We start from the raw sequence: 14,516 nt of genomic DNA, 5'->3' as shown, positions 1-14,516 counted from the left end.
TATTCTTGTTCCTAACCACAGGCCTTGTTTTAATCATATTCATTAAATACCGAGAAACTCCCCTTGTCAAAGCCAACAACCGGGACCTCTCCTACATCCTCCTGGTCTCCCTCCTGCTTTGCTTCTTGTCTCCTTCTCTCTTCATTGGTCAACCAAGGAAAGCCACCTGCCTTCTCCGACAAACGGTCTTCAGCATCATCTTCTCAGTTGCCGTTTCTTCTCTCTTGGCCAAAACCATCATGGTGGTGCTGGCTTTCCTGGCCACAAAACCAGGAAACCGAGCAAAGAAATGGTTGGGGAAGAGCTTGGCCAACTCCATCATCCTGTCTTCTTCTGGTGTCCAAGTTATCATCTGCTCCATCTGGCTGGGAGTTTCTCCCCCCCTTCCCTGACTCTGACCTCCTCTCCCAGCCTGGAGAGATCATCCTGCAATGCAACGAAGGGGCCGTTGTCATGTTCTACGTCACCCTCAGCTACATGGGCTTCCTGGCTGCCGTCTGCTTCACGGTGGCTTTCCTGGCCAGGAATCTGCCTGGGGCCTTCAACGAAGCCAAGTTGATCACCTTCAGCATGCTGGTCTTCTGCAGTGTCTGGGTGACTTTTGTGCCCACCTACCTGAGCACCAAAGGGAAACACATGGTGGCTGTGCAGGTCTTCTCCATCCTGGCCTCCAGTGCTGGTCTGCTGGTCTGCATCTTCATCCCCAAGTGCTACATTATCCTTCTGAGGCCAGAGCTGAACACAAAGGAGCATCTCACAGCCAGAACAAATGTAAAAACATGAGATATAACATCATTATGATAGTGGAAGAATTGTTCATGTTTCTTTTATTTGATTTCCATTTTGATAGTATGCAGGAGTCAAAGAAAATGATATCTATATGTTTCAAAATGGGGAATTGTTGAACGACTGGAATTCTCCCCTTTCAATAAATATTGCTAAAGAGACCGCTGTAAAATTCAGAGGAATTCAGCTGTTCAGCAACAGCTACTGAACATGATACCTTATAAAAAACGATTGACGCACTTGTTCCCACTGACAGCAGCTAAACATGTGGGTGGGTGGTGAGAGAATGTGTAGGAAAAGAGGTCAGGAGGAAGCTGTGGGAACCAAACACCAGCCTGGTTGCCTGATCCTCTCCCTAAAAATGCCAGAATGATGTGAAATGCCATGCTTGACTGGCTCCCAGCTGAGGAGGGAAATCTTCATCCCTCTTATATGAGTCTTTCTTGATTTCCTGATAAAACCTCCTTTGCAGAAAGAATTCAGCAGAACAGCTGTCTGGGATTTCAGTTTGGGATTGTATGTACTTCACAGCAAAAAAAAAAAAAGGAAATAAAAAAATGAAGTGTGTAAAGAAATTTCCACTGTATATTTTTTTCTTTCATCAACCAGAGAAATAAAATAGCCGTTTTCAGGCTCTTTAATTTTCCACTCTACAATTTGTACCTAAAGCATTTCTCTGCTCCTCCTCCAAGCCTGTCTCATCTGTGAAGGGCTGGAGAAGATGTCCAGAGAAAGGGGACCTTGGGACTCTTCCCAGGAGGAGGTTGCAGGGATCCTGTCTCAAGGCAGCCGCATCATTGACCAGGTCACAAACCTCCAATGCTGCATAATGTTCATCCAGGTCCAAGAAGGGGCTGAATAAGTGGGGGGGGGACTTCTAGGTTTCTAGGAAGAGGCACCCATGGAAGCTGCTCTGCTCTCCAACCACAGAGATTGCTGATCAATTGGGAATCAATTTTTATGTCTCATAAAGGCTCCTAACTGCGAATAGGATCCCTTTGCAAATTCCATTTTAAGGAGATAAGAAAAGCTCTGGTGGATCAGAAGAAGGTCAGTCTAAGATTCACACAAATCCCTCTGGTTCTTGCACAAGCAGTAGAAGAAGGCGAGACTTGTGGCTTTGTGCCACATGGAAGAGGCGTTTATCCAGAGGTGGAATTCAGTAGGTTTTGACCAGTTGTGGAGAACTGGTAGTGGAAATTTTGAGTGGTTCGGAGAACTGGCAAATACCGCCTCTGACTGGCCTCCCCCCATCTCTTCTCTGCCTCCCACTGAGTCCCAGCTGATCGGCTGGATTGGTTGCCCTGCACAGGAGAACGGAGCTGGAAAGCAGGTTAGTCGGGAGAGGAAGGAATGGGCTTTTGAAGTAACTTTCCACTGCCATGCCCACAAAGCCCACAAAGCCACGCCCACAAAGCCCACAAAGCCACGCCCACAAAGCCATGCCCACAGAACCAGTAGTAAAAAAATTTGATCCCCACCACAGCGATTATCCCACAATTTCACTTTCCTCCATCACTACCCACAACATTGGACACTCGGCCATCTCACACTCTAGGAATCTCCAATTTTAGTATCTCACATTAATCTGAGAAAATGTTTCCAAATTTCCCACCCCAAATTCAATAAGAGTTAAGGCGGGACTGGAATTCAAAAGTCTCCTGGTGATCCGCTCAAAGTCCCCCAGGAAGTTTTCCTGCCTGAGGGAGGATTAGAACTCAAAGCCTCCCGAATCTTGGCCGAAACAACCAACAAGTTCTAAATCAATTATTGTCAGGAAGCTCACTCAAATTGACCGGCAATTCATGCAAAAAATTAGGCTGTGCGTTTCCCAGAAGATGGGTAGGCTCCATAAACAATGCCATTGTTTCATTTGAGGAATGAAGGCGGAGATGGGAAGGTTCTGGAAACGCCATTTTACAGGATGCACCTTCTTTAGGCCCGACTGCCCCTGTTTTTCTTTGTACAACACCTGAGCTAAGGAATCTCTGAAACATTGTCTTGGGTTTAGGTCCAGGGGCCACAGGAGAAGTCTCCCATCCTAAAACGTATCCTGATCCCTTTCTATTTTGAGTGCACCATGGTGGGTCTGTCCCCATTCTTGGGAAGGGGACATATTGTGTGGGTGTGTTTGCTGTGTATATTGACAACACGCAAGTTTTAGGGGAACCTTTGAAAGTGAGCTCAGTCTGCTCCTAAACTGTGAGCCCTATCTGACCATCACAACACCCGAAGGACATCCAGATATACACAAAGCCTTGTTTTTCTATGCTTCAAGCATGGACATCAATCTGATCATCGGTCCACTCATATTTTATCTTTTTGGAATGTGCAGTAAGTTTAACACATACTAAATCTCACACATGGTCATTTTGCCATTCTAGGCCCTTCTGCTTTTTTCTATCAGCTACCTGTTGTCTTTCCGCCTTATTCCTTGGATGGCTCCAAAGACCACAAAGCTAGAACTTCTTGGAAAAATCCATCACTTGTTTATACCAAGAACAATCCAAGTTCATTTGCTTAATTTTCATGGTCCAACTCTGCCCTTTTCATCCCAGTTTCATGGTGGGCAACACCCATTCAGCAAGGAGACGTAATGGTGTAGCCACTGGATGCAGATGTTTGCTTGTTATGATACAAGAGTGTTGCGTTGGTCTGGCGTGAGTGAGCAAAGAGATGGGATTCCCCTGCTTCCTCCCTAAAATATTTTTAAATAAATACTTTTCTTCCTTATCTGCATGATTGGCCTTCAGTGGACATGATTGTAGATGACCAGGGAGAAAAAAGGGAAGATTACCGAGTTTATGCAGGAATCCTCAGATCTAGCTTTGCTTTCGCTGTGACCACTTGACTTTAGTGAAAGCATACCTTTTACTAGATGCAACTCGACTGCAAATGGAGACGAGTCTTTCTTTCCTGAAGGTCCAATCTGGGCCGGGCCTGATAACCACTCACCTGCTTGGCTGCAATGTCTTCTCTTTGGCTGTGGGTGGTTCTCTTGTGGGTGTCCGTGCATCTGGGAAGGGTGAGGAGACAGGACATATCGGAATATCTCGGAATATCTCGGAATATCTCGGCTGGGCCCAGGAGTTTTTTTGCCACTCATTGCCTCTTCCTTCTTCTTCTGAAAACATCATCAGAAAACTCAAAAGGCCAACAGTAACAATGATTTGGGTCTTATTAACCAGAGCTGGGGAGGAGAGAGATGACTGGAGAATATTGGAGGGCCTCTTCTAGAGGAAAGGATGAAAACAAACAAACAGAAAGAAAAGTGAAAGCTTTCAGGCTTTCTACCCCCCACCTCTTCATTTATGGCCCAAAATGTCTTCATCATCAACGTTTGCTAGGCCAGCCCCTTTTGGCACCCCAGGGACCCCCACAGTTGCATTCAGCAGGCAACTTGAAGAAGAAGAAGAGGGTGTAAGTCCATGAACGGAGATTGGACAGCCACTTGTCTGACATGGTATAGGGCAGGGGTGGGATTCAAATGTGGGTGTGGCTGGGTGGGCGTGGCTTCTTTTTTCAGCACCCCCCTTGTTTTTGGGCCTCCTGGACCTCAGGGAAGCCTCCTGGGGGGCGTTTTTGCTCCCAGAAGTCTTCCCTGGGGCCCAAGAAGGCACAAAACGGAGCACAGGGCGGGGCGCGCAGCATACATACACATCCCACACCCCCTTTTGCCTCCTGGGCCTCAGGGAAGCGTCCTGGGCAAAGCAGTAAGACAGCGAGGGGGATCCCGGCACAGCTGATCATCGGGAAGGGAAAAAGAACCTGAAAAGATTCCTTCAGGAGTGACTGGGTGGGGAAGGACGCAGTCAGTGATGTCGGGCAGGTGCAATAAAGACTGACTGGGAGGGGAGGGTGGAGAGGGGCGGGGCCAGCCAGGGGCACGATTTGCCGGCTCTCCGAACTGTGCAGAATCATAACAACCAGTTCTATAGAACCGGTCTGAACTGGTAGAATCCCACCCCCAGTATAGGGTCTCCTGCTTGAGCAGGGGGTTGGACTAGAAGACCTCCAAGGCCCCTTCCAGCTCTATTCTGATTGGTTAATAAAGGGCCAAGTCCAGCAAAAGGAGCTGGAGACTCACCGAGAATTCCAATCCCATCAAGGAGTGTCCAGAAGACTCCACGGCTTTGATCCCCAACCTGTGTCTCCTGAGCATTGACAGTCTTCCCTCTCCTAAAGATAGGATTTCTCCTCCTCTCTTCTACAACCCAACGCCTGGCTCTTAACACAGCAATGGCAGAGCCAGGAGCAAAAGAAAGAAAGAAAGAAAGAAAGAAAGAAAGAAAGAAAGAAAGAAAGAAAGAAAGAAAGAAAGAAAGAAAGAAAGAAAGAAAGAAAGAAAGAAAGAAAGAAAGAAAGAAAGAAAGAAAGAAAGGAAAGAGAAAGAAAGAAAGAGCACAGTCCCACCTAAAAGTCTCAACCAGAATTCCTCTCGTTCCTGAGGTTTTCTTTTGCACAAAATGTTCCCTTTCCTTCCTTCTCTTTATTTATATTTGTATCCCTTTCATTCTACCACACAACACACACACACACACACACAACACACACACACACACACACACACACACACCTCTGTTCTTACCTTCTGTTCCCGGGCTTGCTTTTTGCTAGTCATCTTGTACAACTTATGTACTTTCTTGGTGTTAAATTCAGTAAACTTGGAGGCAAATACCCATAGATTCCTGAAAGGAGGTGAACAGCTATTTTAATTTTCTCTTTTTAGGAGCTGGGCCAGAAGCCCAGACTTTTCATGCCGGAGGAAAGAGATGCCCCAAAGAAGCAGTGATGGAGAGATGCTTTCTTCTGGGGCCCAAAAGTTCCCTCTTACACAAAAATGTCTTACTTCAAACTTGAGTGATGAAGACTCCCAAGATAAAGTCTGCAGAGTTTGATGCAAGCATGGCATGACCAGTCTGCTACTTTTCTTGACTACTGCAAATGCCGGTATTGTGGTTTTCTAGGGGTTTGGACTAAAATGTGGATTTTGTTTTTAACACTCATATTTAACAACATATTTCCACATAGGGGAATTCAACAATTGGAGACGGCATCTCATTTGAGGCATTGCAGCAGGTATTCAAGGGGAGTTGGACTGTTTGCTTGTGGCTATGTAGAGATTCTAGGCGATTCCTCTTTTAACTCCATCCCCAGGTTCTGCCTCTTCTTCCCCTAGACCTCCAAACTCAAAAAGACTCCTGACTCGCAAATCTGACTGCAACATCTGGACAAGAGAGAGGGGGGAGGGAGGGAGGGAGAGAGGGAGATTGCAGAATTGGTGGGCAGGCAAATCACCGTCTCCATTCTTCAAGAACTTCCTGTTCAGGGTGGATTTTCAAACATTCAGCCATGTGGTCTCCTACCTTGAGCAGGCAACTCCGACTTTGCTCCAGCTGCTCTTCCTCTCTAATGGCTTTTTTTCTGGCTCATCCAGATGCTTCAGGGACTTCTTCACTGGGCTCATCAGCTCTTTGCACTTGGGAGACAGAAAAAGCAAAGCTCCATGTGAGTCGCACATCAGAAGGAAGGCGAGGAAAGGGAGACCCCGATTGAGGCAACCTTTTGAGGCTAGGGGCCCATTTGAATCTGGGGAGGGGATCTGCTGTGGGCACCCACTCAAAATGGCAGCCAGAGGAGTCTTCCCCGTTCCCAAGACAAGTCACCAGGCTACAGAGAGGACAACGTTGGAGTGGGAGGTTCCACTCTTGCAAAGCAGACTCTCTCTTTTCATCCCATTCTCAGAAGATCTACAATTCTCCTGTGTTAGAGGTAAACTGGTTGTGGGAAAAGTCCTTTTCCGTTGAGATGAACCTGCCAGGGACCGTGTTTGGCTTTCCAGCATGTCAGCCACCTTAACTGAGAAGGGGAAGAAAGCGAGAGGGCGAAGGAACCTGAGGTGTATCCAGAGAAACACCTGGAGCCACACGGTCTCCAGCCCCAGTTGGCTGGGCAAGTACAAGCAAGCGAAAGCGATCCAGAGTTCAGGATGGGATTTAATGCTCGTCTGGGGAGGCCCTAAAATCTTGGAGACGGTGCGAGAGGTTCCCCACCTTTCTTGAGGCGAATTCATTCAGGTGGAGGAAGGGAGCTTTTGTTTCGATCCAGAGGGACCGATCGTTTCATGAAAGAGGCAGCCCTCGACTTACAACCATGAGAAGCTACAGCGGCACTGAACCAAGTGACTTATGACCCTTATGGCCGTTGCAGCATCCTCCTGCCACTAAGAGATGGCAGGGGGGGTGTTTAAGGTGCCGGCCCCACAGGCTCACCCCATTGACTGTTGCACTACTCCGAAACTGGCACCTCGAATACGGCAGCACATTGGGAAATTAGAGCAAAGCCGCCGTGACCACATTCCAGGCACCGGCTCTGGAGTGGTGCAACAGTCAATGGGGTGAGCCTGCAGGGCCGGTACCTTGAACGCCCCCCTGCTGCCTCTTAGTGCCCCTCTGACGGCCCCCTTGGGGACGCTAAGAGGTGGCAGGGGGCATTCGAGGCACCGGCACCACAGGCTCACCCCATTGGGAAGAGAGTTTAAAAGAGATGCAAGCTGAGTGCGGTGTCTGCTGGGAGCAAACGTGAGTTTACCTTGTGTTGACTTTGCTTATCTGTGTTCCTGGCGTCTTCCCAACCGTGTTGAGTTATTGCCATGCCTTCAAGTCTGGAATTCCTTCTCCTGCCCTGCCGAACTGATGACCTCCTCTTGCCTTGATTGGACTTCTAGTTACAGTGTTTGTTGACCACGTTTTGGTCTTGATTCTCTGCAGCCCAAGGCTGTTCCTGGGAGAGTTTTCCTCCAGCCCAGAAGGTAACCACGACATTGGGGGCAAAGTTGGAGCTAATAAAGGGACTCCTACTGATTATCTGACTGGGTTGCCTTTGGGTCATCACAGTTAAAAGGTGCAGGTGTGAATGCAGCCACTGGGGAAGAGACCGGGTTCAGTGGGTCGTGTGGATCTCACAAGAGTCAGTCGGGTGGGGTGGTAGTTGGATCCCAGGGGGCCCTGAGTTCCAGTCCTGCCTGGGGTGCCAAGCCAGCTAGGAGGCTCTGGACCAGCCGCTCTCTCGTGTGGGTATAATAAACTTTGGCCTAGGATTGAGTAATGATTAATATAATGCTTTATACATACATGCCTGTTTAAAGGTCACTAAGGTAATGCAAAGAAAAGAGAACAATAAGGACAAATACAAACAAGGAGGCAGCTTAGACAACTGCAAACAAGCGTATACTATATCTAATTATTAATCCCCAATGTAATTATGCTGACTATGTACTAAATCTCAATAAAAGGAAGCACTGGAAATTATTCTGGGCTCCCATCCCGAGTACACACTCTTGTGTCTCATTCTTTCCATGGGAGACCACCACAAGTGGTGACCCCGACGTGATTCACTGCAGGTGGTACATGTTCGGACTTCCGTGTTTCCTCGCCTGGAATAGGTAAAGTACGTACTTAACTATTGCTGGACAATAGGATTTTTTTCAAGGAACATGGGGGGGAAACTCTCTCAGCCACAGGAACGTCATGTTAGTGAGCTGCTGAAGTTAGTCAGGACAAATTTCTTTATCTTTAAACCCTCTGGGGGGGGAGCAAATAGTTCTTTCAAAAGGTAATGTGAAAGAGCTGCTGCAAGAGATCTGGCGGCAATGTCCCTGGTATTCAGAGAAGGGCTCTTTAAAATTAGACACGTGGAGGAAAATTGGAACTATCCTTCATGAAAAGCCACGGGCAACAGCTGAAATTTTGATATATTGGAAGGTTGTTATGACTGCTTTAGAGACCCAGCAACAACCTCTTTTAAAACCTTTAGCAGAACCTCCTCCTTATGAACGAGTTGTGTTGCACCCCCCAACTTCTAAACTGGAGTATGCTTTCTCACCTCCAACAGCGCCTACGCCTGTGGAGGATAAAACCCAGCCACAAATGGGGAAAGTTCAAGCAATGATGCATCAGGCTTTCAATGAAGGGAAATTAGAGCCTGATGAGATTGCCCAGATGAATTTGTTTCCAGTTAATAGGCAAATGAATGCTCAAGGCAATCTGCAGGCTGAATGGGTTCCGATTCCTTTGGCGGTACTTAGGGAAATCAAGAAAGCCGTTAAAGATTATGGTATTCAAAGTCCTTTTACAAAGGGGCTCCTGACAAGTTTGGCTACCTCACGCATGATTCCTAATGACTGGAAAGATTTAATGAGAATGATATTGAGTTCTACTCAGTATGTGGTTTTTGATTCAGAATATCAAAGAGAAGCTATCACTAGGGGACGGAATTCAGGAGGGCTGTATACACCAGACCAAATCTATGGAGCAGGCTTGTTTGAATCCACTGCTGATCAAGCTGCTAATTTGCCTGATCACGTATTTCCAGTGGTTATGGCAGCTGTCCTTGGGGCGTTGTCCCGCATCCAGGATGTGGGAACCCCAGCACAGTCTTTTTCTCAAATTAAGCAAACAGCATCTGAGTCTTATAACGATTTTGTGGAAAGGCTACAGTTGGCTATTTCCAGACAAATATCTAATGAAGAAGCAGCAAAGGAACTTTTGCTGAAATTGGCAGTTGAAAATGCAAACGCTGACTGCAAGCATATCTTACAGCCTTTGGTGGCTAGAGGTGAGGTTACTCTGGCTGATCTGTTAAAGGCATGTGCAGTGGTGGGTTCTCAGGCTTACAACATGGAGACTTTGGCTATGGCATTACAAAAAGGGATGAAACCTACAGGGAATTGTTTTAATTGTGGGAAACCTGGCCATTTTAAAGCTCAGTGCCGTGCCCCTGGGGGGGGGAATGGCATTTAACAAAAACAAAATTAAGGACATTCGCCCGAAATCGGTCTGTCCAAAATGCAAAAAAGGGTTTCATTGGGCAAATCAATGTCGCTCTGATCAGAACCAAAATCAGGGAAACTAAATTTGGGGCGTGCAGCTAGCCCCGCTCCCAAGGCTGTCACAAAAGCATCGCCTGCAATTGCTAGGAGTGCAGGTTTGGGTTTAAAAATGTTGAACTCAATTAATGTGACTTTTCCTAATCAAGTGTACATTGAGGACACTCATTTGCATGGGCCACTGCCAGAAAAAACAGTGGGATTGGTACTTCCCAGGTCTTCTGCATCAAAAAAGGATTTTTTGTTATTCCAGGAGTTATTGATCAAGATTATAGAGGGGTCATTAAGATACAATTGTACACTGATACTCCTACATCATTAATGGCCGGTGAATATATTGCCCAGTTATTATTGCTTCCATACATTCCTATGAATCCTTTAATTGGGATCCCACGAACTGACAGTTTTGGGTCCACTGAAATGGCCAGTTCTCCAGTTGCTGCAGAATTGCTAGCGCTGACAAAATATTTGACTACAGACCAACCAAAAATGACAATTGAAATTCAGGAAAAATCATTTTCTGGCCTTATAGATTCCGGAGCAGATGTCTCTGTGATACGCCAAAAGGAATGGCCAAATGAATGGGCACTTGAGGACTCTCCAGCTGTTCGTGGAGTAGGTGGTATGCAGTTTGCAAGATGTAGTGTACATTGGTTGAAGGCATTGCATAGAGAAACTGGCGAGACTGCAAGTATTCAACCTCTTGTGTTGCCCCTGCATATAAACTTGTGGGGTAGAGATTTGCTGTCACAATTTCGCACAAAAATTGTTATTGGATAATGGAAAAATTACAATTGTTAACCTCTCAGCCAGTCTGGATTGACCAATGGCCACTTCCAAAAGGAAAAGCTTATAGCTTTACATCAATTGGTAGCTGAGCAGCTACAATTAGGACACATTGAGCCAACTTCTAGTCCGTATAACACTCCTTCACATAAAAACAAAAACGGGGGAAGTGGATGGATATGGTTTGCCTTACATACAAAACATTCTTAATATTACATTATACACTTTAAATTTTTTAAACATGACAGGATCTCCTGCTGCTACGGCAGCCAGTAGGCATTTTGCTTCCTCCCCTTCTGCAGGTACGCCAAGACCGAAAGTTCGGTATAGGAGACTACCAGATCCAACGTGGAGAGGACCTGTCCCGCTGATAACTTGGGGCCGAGGATACGCTGCCATTGAAGATGAGGGGACAGTTGTTTGGGTTCCTGCTCGCTGTGTGCGTCCTTATCATCAGCCAAAGGGGCAAGGGGATGGATTTGGGGGAATGGAAAAAAAAACACGTTGATCCAGGACATGGAGAAGCTAGCAAACCTTCATAATAAAACTGATTGTTGGGTATGTATGCACATGCCAACTCACAAAACATCAGGGCTTCCAATGGTTGCAGTACCTCTGGCCGAAGGTGACTGGTATAAGGGACAATGCTATGGTTGTTCAGGGACGTGGTCTAACAGTTGGACTACAAGTAACACAAATACCTTACACCTTGGAAGCCGAATCCAAGAGGTGGCGGGTATCTGCTGGACCCACAATGAGACAGTAAAAAATATGACTTACTTGGGAACATATCCGTTTTGCAACAAAACAATTGTTATTAGCAATGGAAGTCGGGTTTATCCGGATGACATGAAAACAAAAAATCTCACTTACTTTGTGCATAATATCACTAAATTTTCTATCACATCTTTGATCAATGAAAATGGGTGCCCATATATTCCTGCCACAAGTTGTCCCACCACGGAGGACAGCAACCGGTTGCCCAAATGTGCGAATGGGAAATACACACCATCTTCCACTTATTTGGCTATGTTAATGGAATCCTTTGCACAATTAATCTATGCTGAACCAAATAAGGTTGGTCATCTCCTGGGAGCAAATCTATGGTTGCTGTGTGAACGGATGGCCTATGATCGCATGCCAGCACGATGGAAAGGGGTCTGCACCTTTGGGAAAGTAATCCCATCTCATTTCATTCAAAAATCATTGGGGACTGCTCATATCCGCAATGCACGTTCTGCAACGGAAGTAAACTCTGTTTTGACTCATGACTACTGGAGTTATTCCTCCTTTAGGAGTCATGATGAACTATAGAGATTTGCATTGTTTAAACAATTGGACAGTTACTATGTTTAAAGACACCATTAAAACGCTAAAAGCTGCTTGAAGAAGAGCAAGGAAAAATCCTTGACTTTGTCCTGCAAACCAGATATGCGGTGGACACTATTTTGGCTGCGCAAGGGGAGTTTGCGCTGTGATTCATACGCATTGTTGCATGTATATCTCTGATTATTCTCCAAACATTACAGCTACTATACAGCATATGGAACAAACCCTGAAGGAGAATCCATTACAATCGGAGGGTGAGGGACTGGACGTGTGGTCTGCACTTTGGTCCTGGTTGCCAGATGGTTCATGGATTCATCACCTAATTGTTGGAGCGATATTGCTTATTATATTTTCTCTCTGTGTATGCTGTTGTATTCAATGTCTCCCTGGACTTTTAGGAATGTGTCAGGTGAAGCCTACGGAAGGAGAATTGCTGTTGCAGATGGCGAAAAGCTACCGAGGCATCCGTGATCATCAAAAAACTAAAACAGGGAAGATGTGGGAATAAACTTTGACCTGAGCTTGAGCAATGATTAATATAATGCCTTATACATTCATGCCTGTCTAAAGGTTACTAAGATAGTGCAAGGAAAAGAGAACAATAAGAACAAATACAAATAAAGAGGCAGCTTAGACAACTGCAAACAAGCCTTTACTATATCTAATTATTAAGCCACAATGTAATTATGCTGACTATGTACAAAAATCTAAATAAAAGGAAGCACTAGAATTTTATTCTGGGCTCCCATCTCGAGTACACACGCTTGTGTCTCATTCTTTCCATGGGAGACCACCACAGTCATGGCAATGGGGTATATTTTTTATTAGCTGAGACCTTTTGCTGCTTCTTCGGGCTGATCCACTTGGACAGGGAGATTCTGGGCAGGCAGAGAGTCTTTGGAACATACCAACTTCTGAAATCCTGGGGGGTCGTTCTTGACCTTCCTGGGGGCTGCTGAGGGAGCAGCCCAGGGAAATGGCGGGGGCGGTTGTGTCTGAGCCTCCATAGAGGGGCATGCCGTTGCCATCGGTTCGCCTCACGGGTGTATTCTGTCCACCGTATTGCCGCTGGTCTACTAAGTTAGTTGCTATGTGGAAGAGGGGACTCCAGCTGGTTTGGGCCTAGATCCGTTTCGGAAGGAACCCGTTGGTGGAACGCTGGGGACGTCCGGTGGCGAAGTCGATGGAGTTGGCGGAAAGGGCAAAAACCCCACAACCAACAGTTTGGATTAGAGAAAAGGATACAAGGACTTTTGTTTCCACAGGGAGAACTTCCGAACTTCCGGACTTGAGGTGGAAAAGAAGGAAACTCTGATTTGGGGTTTTCCTGAGTAGATTGGTAGAGCTTGGTAGAAATGGCTTGTTGGTATTCTTCTTTCTTCTACCTTCCTTTCTCTTTCTTTCTTTCTTTCTTTCTTTCTTTCTTTCTTTCTTTCTTTCTTTCTTTCTTTCTTTCTTTCTTTCTTTCTTTCTCTCTCTCTCTATCTATCTATCTATCTATCTATCTATCTATCTATCTATCTATCTATCTATCTATCTATCTATCTCTCTATCATCTATCTATCTATCTATCATCTATCTATCTTCTATCTTCTTTCCATCCATATCTATCTCTATCTTATCTACCTTCTTATCTATCTATCTATCTATCTATCTATCTATCTATCTATCTCTATCTTCTATCTTCTATCCATCAGATCTGTCTCTATCTATCTATCTATCTCTATCATCTGTCTATATCTCTACCATCCATCTATCTATCTATCTATCTATCTATCTATCTATCTATCCATCTATCTTCTACCTTCCTTTCCATTTCTTTCTTTTTTCTTTTTCTTTCCTTTCTTTCTTTCTATCTTTCTTCTACCTTCCTTCCTTTCTTTCCATCTTTCTTCTTTCTATCTATCTATCTTTCTATCTATCTATCTCTTATCTTTTATCCATCCAGATCTGTCTCTTCTATCTATCTATCTCTATCATCTGTCTATATCTACTATCCTATCTATCTATCTATCTATCTATCTATCTATCTATCTATCTATCTATCTATCTATCTATCTATCTATCTATCTATCTATCATCTTCTACCTTCCTTTCTTTCCTTCTTCTACCTTCCTTTCCCTTTCTTTCTTTCTTTTTCTTTCTTTCTTTCTTTCTTTCTTTTTCTTTCTCTTTCTATCTATCTATCTATTTATCTATCTTCTACCTTCCTTTCTTTCTATTTCTTTCATTCATTCTTTTCTGTTTCCATCTATCTATCTGTCTTTCTTCTGCCTTCCTTTCTTTCTTTTCATCTTTCTTTTACTTTCCTTTCTCTTTCTTTCCTTCCTTCCTTCCTTCCTTCCTTCTCTTTCTTCTACCATCCTTTCTTTCTTTCTTTCTTTCTTTCTTTCTTTCTTTCTTTCTTTCTTTCTTTCTTTCTTTCTTTCTTTCTTTCTTTCTTTCTTTCTTAATCCATCCTCAAAGGAAAGGAGACAGCCAGGAAGAGTGCTGTTTTTTGGCCAAGTGCTCCTTGTCAGCCTTCATCATCTCCTCCGTGTAGCACGGCGCGGCGCGGTTCTTCTCCACCAGCGCATCAATCATGGCCATCAGCTGGCCCACCTGAGCTTCGCACTCTGCGCCTTCAGCCTCGTTGTTAAAGGCCAGGAAGCGGTTGCCGCACTGGTCCACCTGCTCCATCAGGCCCATGTTGCCTTCGGCGATGAACCTCTCCAGGGTTTCGCCCTCC

At 45.3% G+C, this 14,516-nt stretch overlaps 3 protein-coding genes across 5 annotated transcripts in view; 1 reads left to right on the top strand and 2 right to left on the bottom strand.

Moving 5' to 3' along the window:
- LOC148128723 (ATP-dependent chromatin remodeler CHD2-like) overlaps positions 1–14,516 on the top strand; it is a 47,888-nt gene that overhangs the window by 18,771 nt on the left and 14,601 nt on the right. The gene's annotated exons all lie outside the window — the stretch shown is intronic.
- Positions 1–14,516, bottom strand: part of LOC113432466 (GTPase IMAP family member 7-like) — a 33,885-nt gene that overhangs the window by 7,794 nt on the left and 11,575 nt on the right. Inside the window, exon 4 of the mRNA XM_087948476.1 lies at positions 13,877–14,516. This exon is cut by the window's right edge and continues 394 nt beyond it. Within this exon, the coding sequence (XP_087804602.1) occupies positions 14,249–14,516 (268 nt within the window). The 3' untranslated portion in view covers positions 13,877–14,248. The remainder of the gene's footprint in view (positions 1–13,876) is intronic.
- Positions 3,060–7,842, bottom strand: LOC148128724 (ATP-dependent chromatin remodeler CHD1-like). Its single transcript, XM_087948467.1, has 6 exons — positions 7,378–7,842; positions 6,153–6,265; positions 5,375–5,474; positions 3,889–4,019; positions 3,742–3,802; positions 3,060–3,104 (listed from the first exon to the last, which is right to left on the bottom strand). Exons 1-6 carry the CDS (start codon positions 7,438–7,440, stop codon positions 3,060–3,062), a joined length of 513 nt encoding a protein of 170 aa, XP_087804593.1. The 5' UTR covers positions 7,441–7,842.

Source organism: Notechis scutatus, unplaced genomic scaffold (genome assembly GCF_049901735.1).
Source record: "Notechis scutatus isolate UNSWTSFEM ecotype Mainland unplaced genomic scaffold, rNotScu1.2 NSCUCTG101, whole genome shotgun sequence".
NCBI classification, from domain to species: domain Eukaryota; kingdom Metazoa; phylum Chordata; class Lepidosauria; order Squamata; family Elapidae; genus Notechis; species Notechis scutatus.
This window is presented reverse-complemented; position numbering and strand designations above follow the sequence as displayed.